General features: G+C 40.9%; 1 protein-coding gene across 7 annotated transcripts in view; it reads left to right on the forward strand.

Annotated features, from left to right (window-relative positions):
- The window catches only part of USP54 (ubiquitin specific peptidase 54), a 72,098-nt gene that overhangs the window by 50,460 nt on the left and 2,142 nt on the right, over positions 1–19,496 (forward strand). For 3 of the 7 annotated variants that reach the window (XM_065894112.1, XM_065894114.1, XM_065894119.1), the window contains 6 exons: positions 1,630–1,749; positions 2,668–2,863; positions 4,879–6,257; positions 14,102–14,220; positions 14,829–14,969; positions 18,866–19,052. In XM_065894112.1, coding sequence (XP_065750184.1) covers positions 1,630–1,749; positions 2,668–2,863; positions 4,879–6,257; positions 14,102–14,220; positions 14,829–14,969; positions 18,866–19,052 — 2,142 coding nt within the window. The remainder of the gene's footprint in view (positions 1–1,629; positions 1,750–2,667; positions 2,864–4,878; positions 6,258–14,101; positions 14,221–14,828; positions 14,970–18,865; positions 19,053–19,496) is intronic. The other 4 variants (XM_065894113.1, XM_065894118.1, XM_065894115.1 and 1 more) reach the window with 3 other exon arrangements.

Raw genomic sequence — 19,496 nt, forward strand, 5'->3', positions numbered from 1 at the left:
TGTCTTTTGATTCAAGGCAGTTGTTGCTTTATACTTTCCAAGGCATTGTATTTGTCTCCAAATTAGTTTACCATTCCTAATTTCTTAAGATGTCCCTATGTTTCGATAGTTTTTTCTTCCTTTTTGTCCTTAAGCTATATCACATTGGTGTCTCAGGTTCATATTACTTCTGAAAGAGGGGTCTTGTCACCTTCCTCCCTTGCCTTTCTCCCCGCTCTGTCAGTTGGGTAGTACCTTAGAGTTGAGAGTGGATCCCTCTGGCTGTATTTCATTGTCAGTTCTCCATACACTTTGGTTTAGAGCAAGGAATGGAGTGCTAAGATTCTGGAGGATAAGAATTAAAATTTAGTACAATCATTGACCAACTATATAGTTTGCCTATATCTCTGTAGAGAACTTTTTTTGTTTTAATTGCTCTAGCCACCACCTCTGATTATAAAGGTTGTTTAGATTCAATTGATTTCAGATATAGTGAGAAAACTTTAGGCCTGAGTACCCCCTACCCCAGGGACCATACCTCTAGCGGTGGAGTAGAACCCAAACGTCAAGATCTTCAGAACCAACTTGTTACTTCTACTTCCTTCTCATTGTTCTCCGAAGCTATTGGTGAATGAGGGAGTGAATGTTAGGGGTATGGAAGAGCTTTTCTTACCATGTCCAGCTGGAGGTTAATGGAGGATAGGTGCATTATGGGAGAAATGATTTTTTTTTTTCCTGTGAGCTTGTGAAAACTCACCATTAATCCCATTGTAGGTGAACTTGGGTTACAGGTTACTACTAATTTATGGTTATGAGTGAGTAAAAGGCAAGGGGATATAGAAACTTGAGAATTCTTTTACAAAAGTTGTCCTTACAGTACTTTCTTGCTTTTCATGTGGCACTGTCCCTAGACTGTCCTGCACCTGCTTTGGCACACATTCACTTTCAGGGGAGGAAGCAACATCTTATGCTCACTGCAAGGGAAGGTGACTTTTTTACAGTTGGTTTGGTGAGCAAGGGCATGACAGAAGTAAATACTTAGCAGTGCTGATGAAAGGTATGTGTGTGCAAAGCAAGAACAAAGGCATTTCCACTGGCCTGGTAGAAACATTGAAGTTAGGAACCGTAGAACACCTGTGCCCAAGAGGGGTATTGATTTTCCAGGTGCAGGTGGTACAAAGAAAACTATGAATTATGTAGGAAAGAAGTGTTACAGATGGCTTTTCACAGAGTACTGAAGCCTTAACACAGCAGTGGAGGTCTTGGTGGAGATCTGGGGCATTGAACACAGGTTGCCAAGATGTATCTTGTTGCGCTGTAGAGAAGCACATCAGTTCCAGGCATAAGAACCCACCCTTCTATTATAGACAGTACTTTGTTCTTTCCTTGAGGGCCTCCCTAAGAGGTCTTGGAGTTGGAATATGTGGTGGACAATGACATGCCCCTCTTTCATGGCTTTGGTAAAGTCTCAACTAAGGCAAAAATGGATGTCCTATGTGTTTCAGAGAATTTTTAATAGTAATGGTCAGTTGGAGTAAGGGTGGACCAGAGGCTCAGCAGCAATGATCTATGTGCACTGAAGGGAAAAACCAGCACATAGGAAAAGTTGGAACAGATTGTTATGAAAATGAAAAGTGCTGGCCCTTTCAGGGAGGAGTGACGGCTTTGAGAGGTCCCTACAAGAGGCAGATTCAGTGTTTGAAGAGTCGCTGCATCTGGAACAGAAGGGAGACTGTGCTGCCGCTTTGGCTCTCTGTAACGAAGCTATCTGTAAGTAACTTTAACCGCTATGGCTATGGCACTTTTCACTAACTTCACAATAGGTATTATTAGTGTCATCACTCAGATAGGATAAAAACAGCTTTTAAGTCTCCTCACTGTCACTCCCCCAAACTGAGGCACTTTAGCTATCTTTTGCCCTTCAGATTTCTAAATGTGCTAGGCGTTGTCACTGTGGCCTATGGATATTTACTGGGAAAACCTCAGCAGGAGTCTACAAATGAACTATCCAGCCAGACCTACCTTCTAATCCCAAAATAAAGTTAGGTCTCAGATGTGAGGTTAGTCTGCTCTTTCTCTAGTTACTGACTAGTGAGGTGGAGCTTAGGGCAGGAAGAAATGAATAAATTGACTGTGACTTTGTATATTGCATATTTGATTTTTTATGTTTCTCCCCTGCCTTCCTGCTATGCTGCACCGTAAGGTTACAGCAAGGGACTAAGGCTTAGAATTTGTATCTGGTTCTTTAATGGGACCCACAAGAAACTGTGTTCTATAAAGACAGATGCAGGTTTGGATCTTATTTCTGCTGTTGGCCATCAGGAGGGGGGAGATGGGAGCAGAGAATGGAGACCAGAGTCGGACAGGTCAGTTGCAAAGGACAATGAGAGTGGCAACGTCTAAGATGGAAGCACCAGTTTATCATCCTGACTCATTTTAGTTTAGCTTTTTGTTTGTTTTTTAAATTTGAATTAACCTGTTTGGCCTCCATGGCTTCCATGAATGTTCCTTATAGCCAGAGGCAGCTCTGTGCCCTGGACAGCATATGCATGGTCCACGCCTTGTATTCCTGCTGCATATTTTGAGTTTTACTGCATATCTTTGCTCATTTTTGGTTGAATTTTATTCTTTTTATTTTTGTTTGTATTTTTGTGTTCTGTTTCTGCTATATTTTCTTTTGCATTTTAGCTAAACTAAGACTTGCCCTGCATGGTGCCAGCTCTAGCACGCACAGCAGAGCCCTAGTCGATAAGAAGCTGCAGATCAGTATTCGAAAAGCACGGAGCCTGCAGGATCGCATGCAGCAGCAGCAACCATCTCAGCCGCCGTCGCAGCCCTCAGCCTGCCTCCCCTCACAGAGGGGAGCCCTCCCTCAGCCAACAAGGTAGTGCCTGGGAACCATTGTAGTTTATGGACGCCAGGGGAGGAAGTGACCATGGGTGCTCCATAGCCAGCTCTCATTGTCTTGGCGACTCCAGGGGAGAGAGAAGAGTCCTCTGAAAAGATTTCTTCTCTCAGGTCAGACATACAATGAAAAGCTCATCCCACTGCTGGTCCTTTTCTTAATAGTTCCTAGAAAGATGCAGAGAGTATAGCATAATAAATAGACCACTTGTCTATATTTCCTGTGGGTGAGTTTGTCTCTGGACTTGTGTAATAACATGATTATTAAATTTGTACATATTATGGTCTTAGACATGGCAATCTGAGTTACATTTCACTTTGCAGTAGAAACTGTGATTTATTTTGGGATTTCAGTGTTTCCTGTCCCTCAGGGAAGTAGAGAAAGCAGTCTTCCTTGCTCTGATTGATCCGTTGAGAGGAGACACAAAGATTCCCTTTGTTTTGCTTCCCTATGGTCAGTAGTAGGAAAAAAGTCCCCGTGGCCATTGGTGTAGTTTCCCCATTTTAGCCCTTGAAATTGGCTGTTACTGAGAATAGATAGATTTAAGTAAGAATTAATTTTGGCTGTTAACAAGCCTGAGTAGTTTTCAGAATATAAACATCATAAAAGAAGCTAACATTTTTTGAATATTTGCTCAGGCACTAAGCTAAACTCTTTTATGTTTTATTTTATCTAATTCTCACAATAACCTTAGGAGACAGGGATTACTATTTAGCAATGGTTTATAAATAAGAAAACTCAGGCTCAGAGAGGATGAGATAAGTAAGGTACACAGGATTACTCAGCTAGTAAGTGGTAGAAGCATGGAATTCAAATCCAGGTCTCTTTGACTCCATTAGGCTTTCCTTATAAGTAATATCATATTCTTCAAAATGTTGTAAGGATGATTGAATGACTATGCCCACAAAAGTTTATAGTGTATTATCATTCAAATTTAATGCTCATAGCTAGGATCTTCTTCTTTCTTCTTTTCTCCTATTGTTTACCCCATTCGCTGAATGCTAATTTGAGAATCTGATCAGAAATGTGTTTTGATTATAAGCAATTTAGGCAGCTAAACTCTTTTCAGAAAACTTCTGCCATTAGATGTATGTGAGTGATTGAGGTTTTATCTAAGTGCTTCTAGCCCTGAGTTCTTTAGGTCAGAAATACAAAACAATTAGTAAGAAATCAACTAACTGCAGTTAATCCCTACTTCCACTCCCAAATCTCAAGAGAGTCACAGCACATTACTTTGGGGAAATATCTCAGTAAATAAATACAACCAAATCCAGATTATAAAAATACATTTGAGGGCTTCCCTGGTGGTGCAGTGGTTGAGAGTCTGCCTGCCGATGCAGGGGACACGGGTTCGTGCCCCGGTCCGGGAAGATCCCAAATGCCGCGGAACGGCTGGGCCTGTGAGCCATGGCTGCTGAGCCTGCGTGTCCGGAGCCTGTGCTCCGCAACAGGAGAGGCCACAACAGTGAGAGGTCCGCGTACTACAAAAAGAAAAAAAAAAAAAATTTGAAATGGTTGATTTTTATATTAATCCCAGGAGCCCAAATCATCCTGTACTCTGTAAATGTGGCCTTCTGGTTCTTTTGGCTGATCTGCCTCTCAGGACCCTAGGGATGAGTGATTTCTAGGCTTTGCTTACCTTCTATTGTCATTTGCATATGGCATGAGCAATTTTTGTTTTTGAATTTGTAAGTAGAATATGATTGGAATGGGACTTTACAGGGAATGAAGAATATTAGCAAGAACTTTACTTACTATTACTGTGGGCAACTTTGATGAGGGTATTTAATAAAGAGAATTAATATTACCTGTTACTTAGGTGTGCCTTCTCTTGTGAACCTCTGATCTGTTGACTCTACTTATGCTTGTCTTTCCATTTATTTTCACCATTAACTCTGTGAATAGCTAGAAATGGGAACCAAATGAACAGTTATTTTTGTAAGTGATCTTGTCAATTAAGACAGCTTATGACTGGCTCTCTCTATTTATTTCAGTGAACAGCCTATCCCACTCCAAGTATTGTTAAGCCAGGAGGCCCAACTGGAACCCTACATGAATACAGAGTTTGGGGCCAGTTCTTTCATCTACTCATCCGCTTCCTGCCATGAGTCACACTCGCCATTATTCCCAGAGTCATCTGCCCTGTCTGCTCCACAGCACAACTCGTCTGGTGGGTCTGCCTCGAACCTTCTTACTTCTGTTGAGGTGGACAGCATTGACCCCTCTGTGTTCCACAGGCCGGGCTTACATAAAACACCAGGGAGAACTGAGAAGAATTCTCATCATGGTTGGGAACCAGAGGGTGAGCTGCAAAGCTACAGGGGGGACAACAGCAGCTGTACAAGGTTCCCCCAACAAGAAGGAAGAGGCACTGATCAAGAACAGCTATTTCAAGAAAAGAGGGATCCTGCTGACTCATCCCAGGTGATGCCTTGGCTACAGCCAACTGGAACAACCACCTCTGAGAGAGGAGATGCACACAGTCTAGGCTGTGGTCCTTCAAGTTCATCAGCTCAGCCCAGCCTTTCTCTGTACGGGGCCTGCCACTCCATAATGCCTGCTCCTTCCTCTTCTGTGCTTCACTCTCCTAATACCTTACAGAAAACTAACCAATGCCTCCAAACCCAAAGCCTCAAAACTTCATTGACTTCAAAAATGGACGGAGGCAGCGAGAAGCCCTATAGGCCAGAGCTTCCTACCGCAAAGGGGCTTGTCCGCTCTCTGGCAGAGCAGTTCCAGAGGATGCAGGGCACCTCCACAAGGGATGGTACAGGTTCCCAGGATAGAAGTTTGCCCAACAGTCTAAGGAAGGACTCTTCCCTTTCTGACTCAAAGCCTCCATTCCCACAGGGTCAAGGGAAAGGTCATTGGCCTTGGGCAAAACAACCACCCTCTGTGGATGGTAGGAACAGACTGCCTTCCTGGGGAGAGCCTGCTGATCATCCTTCTCTTGCCATGAACTCTGGGCTGCCTAATGGTGAAACTTCTAGGGGAGGACAGTCCAGGTTGGCAGAGTCAGGTATTTACCATGGGAAACCGTCTCAAGTGAGAGATGCTAGGCCTAAGGAGCTGGGCAGCAGTGTCAACTTGGGAACTTCCTTGCCTTTGGATTCCTGGTTGAATGTTACAAGGCTTTGTGATTCTCAGCTTGGGGTCCCTGGGCCAGGAATAAAGTCCTCCCCTCCTGATTCCCATACCTGTGTAACTTATCCAGAAAGAAACCACATCCTTTTGCATCCACATTGGAACCAAGACACAGAGCAGGAGACCTCAGAATTGGAGTCTCTCTACCAGGCCAGTCTTCAGGTTTCTCAGTCTGGCTCTTCTGGATGGGGGCAGCAGGAAGTGGCCTGGAACCCACTGAGCCAAACAGGTAAGAATGCAACCAGGGGCAGGGAGTGTGGGGGGCATCTGAAAAGCTGAAGGCAGGAAGATAAGATCAGAAGGGGGATGGTGTTCTATGTAAATAATATCCTCAGCTTAGGAGGCAGCAGTAGAACCTCTGACTTTATTCATAAAGACTTCATGACAAGGGCTAGACATTTTTCTGGCTAGAGTGGAGAATGGGGGTAGAATCATCACTCACAAGCTAGTTCCCTCCTTGTAAAGAGACCAGTGAGTATTTGCCCAGGGCTGCTGTAGTATGAATGCTAAGGAGTGGTTCCTAGGCCTTTGAGAGTGACTCAGCATGAGGTATGGGAGGCTGGGAGGAAAAGTCATTCTTCTATGGCTTAGGAACAAGCTCCAGCTTGCAATGAGGATGTTCACGTTGAGCCAAGTCTCCAGTGTGGCATATCCAGATCGTACTGAACCAGCAATATCAAGACCTTCCCTGATCCGTTCAGGAACTACCAGGTTTAGAATTTTCAAGGTGGTATGCTTGTAGGGTACCTGTTCACCGACTCTTTGTGAGATTATATTGTGTGAAGAGTGAAGTCTAATGTTAAATGCACAGCACAGAATTAGTTCTGTAAACTGAAGACATGAAGGATATTTATAACTTAAGATTGATGTACTTAAGAACTCCAAAGCCTGAACTATTGTTCTGTCTCCATCATTAACTGTCAGTAAAAATTTGGACAAGTCATTTAATATCCAAGTTTTTACTTATAAGATGAGAGAATTGGTTCAATGATTTTATTTTATTATTTTTTTTAAATTTTATTTATTTATTTATTGTTTTTGGCTGCATTGGGTTTTCGTTGCTGCACGTCGGCTTTTCTCTGATTGTGGAGAGCGGGGGCTACTCTTTGTTGCGGTGCGCAAGCTTCTCATTGCGGTAGCTTCTCCTGTTGTGGAGCACGGGCTCTAGATGTGGCTTGCGGGCTCTAGAGCGCAGGCTCAGTAGTTGTGGTACAATGGCCCAGCTGCTCCGCGGCATGTGGCATCTTTCCGGACCAGGGCTCTTCCCAGACTGTGTCCCCTGCATTGGCAGGCGGATTCTCAACCACTGTGCCACCAGGGAAGCCCCAATGATTTTATTTTTTAAAGATACCTTCCAACTCTTTAAATGATATGTATGATTCTGTAAAATGAAACTCAGAAATTTATCTTCAGTTTAGGTGGTATAGTTCTTTGCATGCAGCCAACCAATATTTAATTATAGCCAAACAAGTGGTTATTGAAAATCTGCTGTATTCCCAGGAGCATCAGAGTGGGGGATATCATATAAATATAAGATTTAATATTAAGATATGTTTTTTAGGATCTCCACTCTAGTGTAAACTTTGCAATAACATTTATTAAGTGCTCCTTAGGTATTAATACATAGGACAGGGCAGTATGGGAAGATTACAAAGAATGAGGAAAAGTTGGAGTTTGCCTCAATTAGCTTCCTCTCTAATATAAGGGAGAAAGAATATATGAATGTCAAGTATTTTAAGAATCATAAACACATATAAAAATATATTGCAATTAAAACTGAACTAACCAATTGAATGTCAAACATTATATTACAAACAAAACAAAACAAACCTTATGTTACCCCAGATAGCAACATTTTTTATTGTAGATGGTTTTGAAAATATATAAAGTAACAAAAATCATTGATAACCCTGGCAGTAGTTTCATGAGTTTACTTCTGGCTTTGGGTTGCCAGAAGTATGTCTGGTTGACATACTTTTTTTTCTTTCCAAATTTCCCCTAGTTTACTTTTTTTTCTAATTAATTTTTATTGGAGTATAGTTGCTTTACAATGTTGTATTAGTTTCTACTGTACAGCAAAATGAATCAGCCATACATATACATATATCCCCTCCCTTCCGGACTTCCCTCCCATTCAGGTCATCACAGTGCACTAAGTAGAATTCCCTGTGTTATACAATATGTTCTCATTAGTTATCTATTTTATACATAGTATCAATAGTGTAGTGACATACTTTTTTTAAAAATTGAAGTATAGTTGATTTACAAAGTTGTGTTAGTTTCAGGTGTACAGCAAAGTGATTTAGTTCATATATATATGTGTGTGTGTGTGTGTGTGTGTGTATATATATATTCTTTTTCAGATTTTTTCCATTATAGGTATTACAAAATATTGAATATAGTTCCCTGTGCCATGCAGAAGGTCCTTGTTGTTTATCTATTTTATATATAGTAGTGTGTATATGTTAATCCCAAACACCCATTTTATCCCTCCCCCTCTTTCCCCTTTGGTAACCATAAGTTTGTTTTTCTATGTCTGTGAGTCTGTAGTATTTCTGCTTTGTAAATAAGTTCATTTGTGTCATTTTTTTAGATTCCACGTATAAGTGATATCGTATTATATTTGTCTTTCTCTGACTTACTTCACTTAATATAATAATCTCCATCTATGTTGCTTCTGGTTTTGTTTTTTATGCATATATACTATATATTTATTTGTTTTGTTTTTAAAAAAAGCTGGATTATAATATATGTATATAGTTTAGTCCCATGATTTCTTACATTATATCCATAAGCATTTTCCCTTTGGAAAAAACTACTTTTAATGACTATAATATGCTGCATATAAATACACCATAATATATTCAACCATTCTACTGTGGTTGAATATTTAGGTTACTTAAAATTTTTTGATAATACAGCATTGTGATGATTATACTTAAGAGTTTGGCCACATTTCTGATAAACTCCTTAGGATAAACTTTTCAAAGGGTAGTAACTAGTTGAAGGTTATAAACTTTAAAAAATCTCTTGATACATACTGGCAAACTCAGGAAGATTATACTTCTGTTTTTTTTTGTTTGTTTGTTTGTTTGTTTTTTGCGGTAAGCGGGCCTCTCACTGTTGTGGCCTCTCCCATTGCGGAGCACAGGCTCCGGATGCGCAGGCTCAGCGGCCATGGCTCACCGGCCCAGCCTCTCTGCGGCATGTGGGATCTTCCCGGACTGGGGCACGAACCCGTGTCCCCTGCATCGGCAGGCGGACTCTTAACCACTGCACCACCAGGGAAGCCCTGTACTTCTGAAAACAGTATGAAAGCGTACCTAGCAACCATTAATTTTTACTTAATAGTGAACAACTAATTTTAAAAATCCAGTTAATGAATCAGTCCTCAAAATAACTTGTGAAACCAAACTAGGTTTTATTTTGGTTAGAGTCTCTTTTTTATTTTTATTTTTTTTTAGAGTCTCTCTTTTTTTTTTTTTTTTTTAAAGTCTCTTTTTTAAATTGAGTCTTTCAGAACTGATGTGGCAGAATAAAGAAGAGATCAGTGGAATAAATCAAGAAGTAGACGATGAAGGAAAATGCCAATTAGGATCCATATATGACAGAATGTATCTTTAGGGGAGTCTTGCTTTATCTTATTGTAAAGCATTTATTAAGCACCAAATTACTTTTTTTCTCCAATTTTATTGATATAGTTGAGAAATAACATTGTATAAGTTTAAGGTCTATAGTGTGATGGTTTGATACATGTATATATTGCAAAATGATTACCACAGTAAAGTTAGTTAACACAGCCATCACCATACCTAATTACAATATCTTTCTTTCTTTTTTTTTTGTGGTGAGAACATTTAAGATTTACTGTCTTAGCAACTTTCAGGTATATAGTAATACAATATTGTTAACCATAGTCACCATGCTATACATTAGATCCTCAGAACTTATTCATCTTATAAGTGGAAATGATGTGTACCCTTTGATCAGCATCTCTATATTCCCCCCACCCCCTGGCTCCTGGCAGCTACCATTCCATTCTCTGTTTCTATGAGTTTGGCTTTTTTAAAGATTCCACATATAAGTGTGATCATATAGTATTCGTCTTTCTCTTTATGACTTATTGCTTTAAAAAAAAGAAAGCTTTATTGATATATAATTTATGTACTGGACAATTCACCTATTTAAAGCATACAATTCAGTGGTTTTTTTAGGATATTGACAGAGTTGTCCATCCATTACCACAATCAGTTAAAGTATTTTTTCATCACCCCCAAAAGAAATCCTGTACCCATTAGTATTCACTCCCCAGTAAACCTCTAATCTATTTTCTGCCTATAGGTTACCTATTTTGGACATTTCATATAAATAGAATCATATAGAATGTGGTATTTTGCAACCAGATTAGTTTTGACATGACTATAGTTCCTAAAGAGTTATGTGAACACTGCCCTTGACCTATATTCTAAATTTCATAGTATTTTGAAGTTGCTCACACATCATCTTAAAAATTAAAAATAATGTTTTGTTATGGAAAACTTCAAATATATTCTAAAGTAAAGAGTAAATGCTATAATCACCCCCTTGTTCTTATCACTAACTTCCAAGGTGATTATCTTGGCCAGTTATCAACCGATGGCTGATTTTGATTTAGCGACCCCTCCCTCGCCCCTGCCACTTTCCCTCTCCACTGGATTATTTTAAAGCAAATCCCAGACATTATATCATTTCCTCCATAAATAGTTTGGAATGTATCTCTAAGAAATAAAGACTTTTTTAAAACGCAGAACTATAATATTATTATACCTAAAAAATTAACAGTAATTTCTTAATATAATACAGTAACTAGCCAGTATTCAATTTTTTTCAATTGTCCCACAGGTGTCTTTTCACAGTGGGTTTATTTCGAATCAGAATCCAAACAAGATCCACACATTGCATTTTGTTGATGTGTCTCAAGGCTTTTTTTAAGCCTGTAAGATTCCTGTCTCTTTTTTCCCCTTGCCATTTATTTGTTGAAGAAATTTGGTCATTTGTCTTCCACGTTTTAGATTATATTCTAGGAGAGGTTTTTTTGTTGTCATTTTGTTTTTAAAACATGTTCTCCTAAGACCCTCTTTTTCCCTATAACTTGGTACTTAGGGCTAGAAGGTTTGATTCTTGATTAAAATCAGGTTTACTTTTTAAAAATAAGAATATTTCATAGGTAGTACTTAGACTTCTTATATCATATAAAGAAGTACATAATGTCTGGTAGTCTTTCTTCTTGTTACTATTGATCAGTGAGTAGATGTCTCCTTAATTCTATCAAATCGAGAAGTCCCCTCAACAGTACTCCTTACAGAAGGCCACCTCCACCTCTGTTTAAGTATCTTTAAAGGAATCAGTGTCTACTCTCTTCAGGAGGTTCCAATGGCTACCTTCTTGTCTAGGTAGGAATCACACTTGACTTGATTAGAGGAGCACCAAATTCTAACCATTACAGCTGTAATTCTTAAATCTGGCTGTCCATCATAGTCACCTGAAGAATGGGTTTTCTTAAAAAAGGAAGAAAAATTTTATTATTATTATTTTTAAAATAAATTTATTTATTTTTGGCTGCGTTGGGTTTTCGTTGCTGTGCACGGGTTTTCTCTAGTTGCAGCGAGCAGGGGCTATTCTTTGTTGCAGTGCGCGGGCTTCTCATTGCGATGACTTCTCTTGTTGCAGAGAATGGGCTCTAGGCACATGGGCTTCAGTAGTTGTGGCACGCAGGCTCAGTAGTTGTGGCTCATGGGCTCTAGAGCACAGGCTCAGTAGTTGTGGTGCACGGGCTTAATTGTTCCGTGGCATGTGGGATCTTCCTGGACCAAGGCTTGAACCTGTGTCCCCTGCATTGGCAGGCAGATTCTTAACCACTGCACTACCAGGGAAGCCCAGAATAATTTTATATAAATGGGATCATAGCACACATGATTGTTGTTGTTGTTTTATATTTATTTAATTTTAATTTTGACTGCGTCGGGTCTTAGTTGTGTCATGCAGGATCTTCCATTGCGGCATATGTGCCCCTTGCTGCTCTGGGCAGGCTTCTCTGTAGTTGTGGTGCACGGGCTCCAGAGCGTGCAGGCTCCAGAGCACGTGCGCTCAGTAGTTGTGGCACATGGGCTCTCTAGTTGTGGCCTGCATGCTCAGTAGTTACGGGGCATGGGCTTACTTGACGCATGGCATGTGGGATCTTAGTTCCCTGACCAGGGATCGAACCCATGTCCCCTTCATTGTAAGGCAGATTCTTAACCACTAGACAGCCAGGGAAGTTCCTATGATGTTTTTATTACAGACAATTTTTGTTTCTCTCTCCTTCCCTCAAATCAATCCCTCCCATTTATCCCCCATCACCTTCTCAGACAGTAGTCTAATGTGCATATTTCTGTATTTCTCTGTTCATATAATCCTATATAGACCTACATATATAGTGTTTTTTTGTTTGGGGATAATATTACAGATTTTTTTCCTTTAACTCAACAATACTTGATGAAAATTCCTCTAAGTCATCTAGTTTAACTCAATTCATTCTTTTTAGTGGCTGGACAATATTTGATATTGAGGATACTGTAATGTATTTAGCCATTCTGCTATAGATGGGCATTACTTTATTTCTAGTTCTTGGCCACTACAAACAAGGCCGCAATAAACAGATAGTTTTGCTTCTTATTCCCACAAGTAGAACTATTGGTTAAGAGGATAAATATATTTTCAGTCTTAATGGTTATCTCTAGATTGCTTTTTAGGAAAACTATAACATTTCACATTTCCTCCAACAATGTTTGAGGATATTCTCCCACACTTTTTGTGGAAACCTTTTAAAAACAAATATTCCCAGGCTCCAGCCAGAAAGATTCTGATTCAGTAGGTCTGCAGAGAGGTACACAAAGCTGTATTTTTTAAAAGTTCTAGATGAATCTGAGGTAGTATTGGAACCACTGCATTTAAGCACAAGGAAATATTGAAAATAACTGGCCTTCTAGCTTAGTATATCAGCAATATCAGAATCAAAATAACAAATCAAGACATGAATTGGCAATAGACATATATATCAAATGTAGGTCAAGGATGTGTGCATTTTCAGAATGGAAGGCTTAATTAGTTGTATTGGGGCGAGCGCCTTGGGAGTCACATATCCAGTTTGGAACAGCTCATCTCTTAATAGTCTTGCAAGATTTTGAGGAAGAGAGAAACATTTAGAATTTGTTTAGAATTTAAGTGAAGAAAAGAGAGAAGCTGGGGCTTCCCTGCTGGCGCAGTGGTTGGGAGTCCGCCTGCCGATGCAGGGGACACGGGTTCGTGCCCCGGTCCGGGAAGATCCCACATGCCGCGGAGCGGCTAGTAGGCCCGTGAGCCATGGCCACTGAACCTGCATGTCCGGAGCCTGTGCTCCGCAATGGGAGAGGCCACAACAGTGAGAGGCCCGTGTACAGGAAAAGAAAAAAGAGAAGCTAATGGGGGAAGTAAAAGAGCACTGCACATACAAAATGTTGCTGAAGAGCTCCTGCTCATAGTATATAACTGGAAGTGTACGTGCAGAGACTTGAGTTTTAATCCTGGTTAAACTACTTACTACTTGTCACATCCTGGAGCTCATTTTCCTGCTTTGTAAAATGAGTCGGTTTAATATGTGATTACTATGATAATTTTCAATTCCTAACCAGACTGGAGATAATAGTTCCTTTGTCATCACAGACACTCTAGAGAATCACTATATCAGATAATTTCCTCTGTATGTATTATACGTCTTGGGCCTAAGGCTGACAGAAGCAAAGCTGATTATATTTACTATTCAGTTATCTGTCCACAGAGCCCTTTCTCAACAAGGTTCTTCAAGGCCTGTGTTCTGAGATCCTTATGGTCTTATAGGAAGCTATCCATATTCTGAAACTCCTGTTTCTACATTTCAGGAGCCCATCCTCCAGTGGATTCAGAGATGCATATTTGTAATTTAATGAAACAAGAATTCCTGAGTTTTGTGCTGCCAGGCTGAGTTTAGACTCCAGGAGAAGAGATGGCTTCAACTTGTATTTATGTTTTCCTCCTCAGGCTCTACAGATGGTGTAGGGAGGAGGTTGCGCTCAGCCCCTGGCCTTGATCTCTCAAAGACCCCAACAGCAGAAATAGAGCACAGTCTCCATGAAGCCAATACAGTGTCTACTTCTCAGGTAGCCACCTCAGGTGCTAAAGTTTTGGGCATGGGGTGATGTGTTGGGAAAGAATTATGGAGAGAGATGAGTGGTAGGGTTGGTGGTAAAGCAGCGGCATGGTAATGTGGGGCTGTTGGAAGAGAAGAAGGTCTATGATTGGGCTTCATTTTTTTTTTCTTTTTTTTTAAACATCTTTATTGGAGTATAATTGCTTTACAATGTTGTGTTAGTTTCTGCTGTATAACAGTGAGTCAGCTATACATATACCTATATCCCCATATCCCCTCCCTCTTGCATCTCCCTCCCACCCTCCCTATCCCACCCCTCTAGGTGGTCACAAAGCACCGAGCTGATCTCCCTGTGCTATGCGGCTGCTTCCCACTAGCTATCTATTTTACATTTGGTAGTGTACATATGTCAATGTTACTCTCTCACTTCGTCCCAGATTGGGCTTCTTTTGAGTGAGAGGAGATTGCCACATGGCCACTACCTTTTAAATACGTCTAATTCAGATATCTACTAGTGAGTCTTACTCTATTCTCTCCCATATCCCTCGGGACAGGGTCTGTGGGAAAACCACATGTCTGGTGTTCTGTGTCTGCCTGTGTGTGTCTGTGTGTTTGAAGGCTGCACCTGGCCGAGGCCCCAGCAGGGAGTGTGGGGAGGATGATCAGTATGGTGCAGAGAACTTTCGGCGCATCTCACGCAGTCTCAGTGGCACCGTTGTCTCAGAGAGGGAGGACGTCCCAGTCTCTTCCCACAGTTTTGTAAGTAGAATCAGGGTCTATCTATTCAGAGCATCCTCTTTCTCTTGCTAGGTAAAAAATATACTGCAGGTGAAGGGGCAGGAGAAGCTGAAAGTTGTAATCTGGGGGAAAGCCATATGCACTCAGCAAAAATGAGGACACATAGTTATTATTTTCTTGACACACATTTACTTGGAGCCTAGAAGAATGTCCCTTCTCTGTAGCAGTTCTGGAAGGTGTATTATAGGCTTCCCCAGGATGAGAAGAGTACTAGCAGCCTTAAGAGGAGTCTTGGAGAAGCCACTGCTGCTGAGTGGGTTAGAACCCACTGTACTAATCAAAGGAAGAAGATAAGAGATGGGTTGGAGTATTTTTTTGCCTTTTCTTCCCCATCCTAGTACATGACTGAGTAGGGTCCAGTGTGCTTTCAAGCTGAAATGAAGCATGTACATTAGCAAGAGAAGGAAAATGATTTAAAATCCTCATCCTTGGGGCTTTTCATATGGCATTAATGCAGTAATCTGTATGTGAAAGGGACAGGGACACCCAAGTCAGCAGAGATCAGCTAATTCAAATAGTTTCAGTGGTTGGGTTTCTAAAATGTGCCTTTTGAGAATTTCACACACTTGCCCAAAGCAAGTTGAATTTTTATTTCAGTAGGGGTCAGGATACAAAGCACCAGTACATTGAAGCATGCTCACCAGGTCAGTTTGATAAATACTAAAAAACAGGTCTTAAATATGTGATATAAGAATGTACAAAAAGAAAACTGTCTCTTCCACCACTTCTTCAGATCCAACTTCTTTCCCTAGAGGTAGTCATTTTTTCTAGTTTATTGCTCATAAGTTTCTAAAGAGCTCTGAACAGTTGGCCATTCTTTTTGGAAAAGGTGGCCTTTTCTTCCCAATATTTGTTCTCATGTACCTTCAATGGCGAATTGTTATTTTCCTAGGAGAGTTGGCTTCCTTTGTCCTGACTTCTGTATCATTCATTTATTCATTGATTCGTTCTTTTTTTTTTTTTGATGTGGACCATTTTTTTAAAGTCTTTATTGAATTTGTTACAAAATTGCTTCTGTTTTATGTTCTGGTTTTTTGGTCACAAGGCCTGTGGGATCTTAGCTCCCTGCCAGGGATCGAACCCACAACCCCTGCATTGGAAGCCGAAGTCTTAACCACTGGACTGCCAGGGAAGTCCCGATTCATTCTTTTAAACAAATGCTTTTTGAGCTTATGTTCTAGGTATTGTGCCAGATGCTGGGGAAATGGTGGTGAGTGAGCTAGAAACAGTCCCTGCTCTCATGACTTTACAGTCTACTGGGGGAGATGGATAAATAAACAATTGTAATATAATATGATAGGATTTAATGCTATGGAAGCATAATAGAGGGGACATCTAAACCAGGCTTGAAGAATCAGGGAAGTCTTCCTGCAGGAAGTAAAAAGAATGTAGCAGATAAAGGGACCTGAAGCAGACATTAACTGAGTTAAAAGAAGCTCATTGGTATGGCATGATTAGAGTCTGGTGAGGGAAGGATGGAGAGTATTGACAAGTGAGACTGGAAACACTATAAACAAGGGTTATATCATGAACCACAATAAGGAGTTCGGGAGGATAGAAGTGGACATACTGGAGAGCCAATTAGGAAGTAAAAATTAATGTGTTTGGTACCTACTTGCCTGGATATGGAGAAAGGAGAATCAAGGATAATATCTAGGAATTGTAGGTTGATAATGATAATATTTGAGGGAGGAGAAGCAGGAATATATTTGGGGGGAGAGATATCTGCAACTTTGGATATATTAAGCTTGAGTGGAGATAGGTATCTGGTAGGCCTTTGGTTGTGAGACATATAAACTTGAAATTGAGATTAGAGAATCATAGCCACTAAAAAGAGGAAAAGAGTATTACAAAAAGAGGCGAGGAACCAGGACATATCCCTGAAGAGTATCAGATTTGAGGTGGTTCTTCTGAAGAACCCCAAAAGGAGACTTGGTAAAAGAGATCAGAGAGATAGAAGGGAAACCAGTGAAGAGTGGTGTCTCTTTCTTCTATGGCTGTGTCACATGCCGAGAGGACTAGCACCTGGTCCTTATGCTATATGGTAAATGCCTACCATGTGCCATGCTGTTGTTAGGTGCTATGAGCACACACTGATGGAACAACACAAAATATCTTACAATCTAGTAAAGGAAATAAGATATACTGGCATATAGATTATTTTATTTAATATATTATTTATTAAGTGCCTGTAATGTTCCAGGAGCTGTTCAAGGTGCTGGGGATACTGGAGTGAAAATAAATGTATTCTACTAGGAGAGAAAGACAATAAACAAGTAAACCCCAGACAATGTGTGATAAAGAAGAATAAAGCAAAGGAAGAGGATAAGGAGTAAAGAGGTAATAGTGGTTATTCTCAGGGCTATTTTTGATAGAGTAGTAAGGGAAATCGGCTCTAAGAAAGTAACATTTGATCAGAGACCTCAGTGACATGAAGGTGTAAGCCACGGGAAGAACATTCCCGGTAACAGAAACACAGAGTGTAAAGGCCCTGAGGTGGAATGAGCTTGGTGTGTTTGAGGAACGTTAAGAAGGTTAGAGTGTATAAGGCACAGGAATGGTAGGAGATAAAGTGAGAAAGATCAGCATTGCCATATCACATAGCAACTTGCAGGCCGCACTAAGGAGGTAGTGGGCTGGAGATAGGAAGACTAAATTGGAGGCTGCTGCAGTGGTCCAATTGAGTTTAAATATAAAACCTATAGGTAGAGGGCTTCCCTGGTGGCGCAGTGGTTGAGAGTCCGCCTGCCGATGCAGGGGACACGGGTTCATGCCCCCGTCCGGGAAGATCCCACATGCCGCTGAGTGGCTGGGCCCGTGAGCCATGGCCGCTGAGCCTGCGAGTCCGGAGCTCCACAATGGGAGTGGCCACAACAGTGAGAGGCCCGCGTACTGCAAAAAAAAAAAAAAAAAACCTATAGGTAGAAATAACATTACATGGCATAGGTAACTAATGGAATTGTGGAAGAAAAGTGCAAAATCAAGGGCAGTGTCAACATTTGAGTCTAGGTGACAAGAAAATACGGTACCGGGAGGAGGAGTTTGGAAGAATGTTGGTTCAATTTTGGACATATTAGTGTTTCATATGTTAAAGGGGATATTTCAGAGATTTTGCCACAGAAGTGAATGTTGAATGGAGCGTAGAGCAGGTCATAAGCATCAACGGGTACAAACTTGACAGCACCAAAGTGGAGACTGCAGAGTGTAGCAGTAATGGGAAAGATGGAATAGAGAGTTTTTGATTGTACATTTAGGGAGATATATATTAGTTCCCAATATTTAGAGAGAGTGTAGAATTTTCTTTTTCAATCTCTCAGGCTTTCTGAATTTCTCTCATTTCTTCTCTATTTTTAATTTCTTAATTTTTAAATATGTAGTTTTTAGAGGCGTTTGTTACTTTTTTTTTTTTGGCCATGCTGAGCAGCTTGTGGGATCTTCGTTCCCTGACCAGGGATTGAACCTGTGCCCTTAGCAATGAAAGCGCATAGTCCTGGACCGCCAGGGAATTCCCCTCTTCTCTATTTTTAAATTTCTATCACAATCTCTCTAATTCTACTATTAGCATTAAGGAGTTTGCTAAAGACCTTGATGTTAGGTTTGGGAAGGTGAGGGTTATGAGGAAGATAGATTAAGGGAAGAGAATCTGTAGTTTGGTGTCTCCAGTTCATAGTGGTCAGGATGTTTCCTAGAGGGGCTGATAGGGGGAGTGACAAGTAAATTGGGTCCCTCTCTAGATTAAGGAATGCTTGTACTCTAGTTCCTTCCATCTCCCCCTGCTTTCCTCACTGTTTACCCAACCATATCCTGCTCTGTGTTAATCCTCATCTCTATGTTTTTTTGTCTTGTCTCATTATAAGGATTCATCAAACGTGAGGAAAAAGCCTTTGGAAACCGGGCACCGTTGTTCCAGCTCCTCTTCCCTCCCTGTCATCCATGACCCTCCTGTGTTTCTCCTTGGTCCCCAACTCTACCCATCCCAACCACAGTTCCTGTCCCCAGATGTCTTGATGCCCAGCGTGGCAGGGGAGCCCCATAGACCCCCAGGTAACTCTCCCCCCAATCTACTATTATGTGCTGGAATGTGGTACATTTCCAGGGACTTGGAAGAATCAAATCAGTACACCTGTTGGGGGGTGGGGGAAGAGGGGTCACAGGTGGGGTTGTAAAGGGATATGAATGACTGCTTTAAAGATGAATTATGATTGAATCATTTCTTGGGCAACATGGTCTAGACCAGAGCTCCCAGAATCTAACCACCCATGAAAATGAATTGCCTCAGTCATGATAGGATATGCTTTTAAGTGACCAAGGGGAGTTAATACCCAGTCTTTAAGATCCCCCAAAACAGGAAGTGTCATCTCTATCAGCTAGTTTCCTCTCCTTCTATCCCGAGTCTCAGTTGAGCGATGGTCTAGGACAGCGGTCCCCAACCTTTTTGGCACCAGGGACCAGTTTCGTGGAAGACAATTTTTCCACAGATGGGAGGGG

Source organism: Phocoena phocoena, chromosome 16 (genome assembly GCF_963924675.1).
Source record: "Phocoena phocoena chromosome 16, mPhoPho1.1, whole genome shotgun sequence".
NCBI classification, from domain to species: domain Eukaryota; kingdom Metazoa; phylum Chordata; class Mammalia; order Artiodactyla; family Phocoenidae; genus Phocoena; species Phocoena phocoena.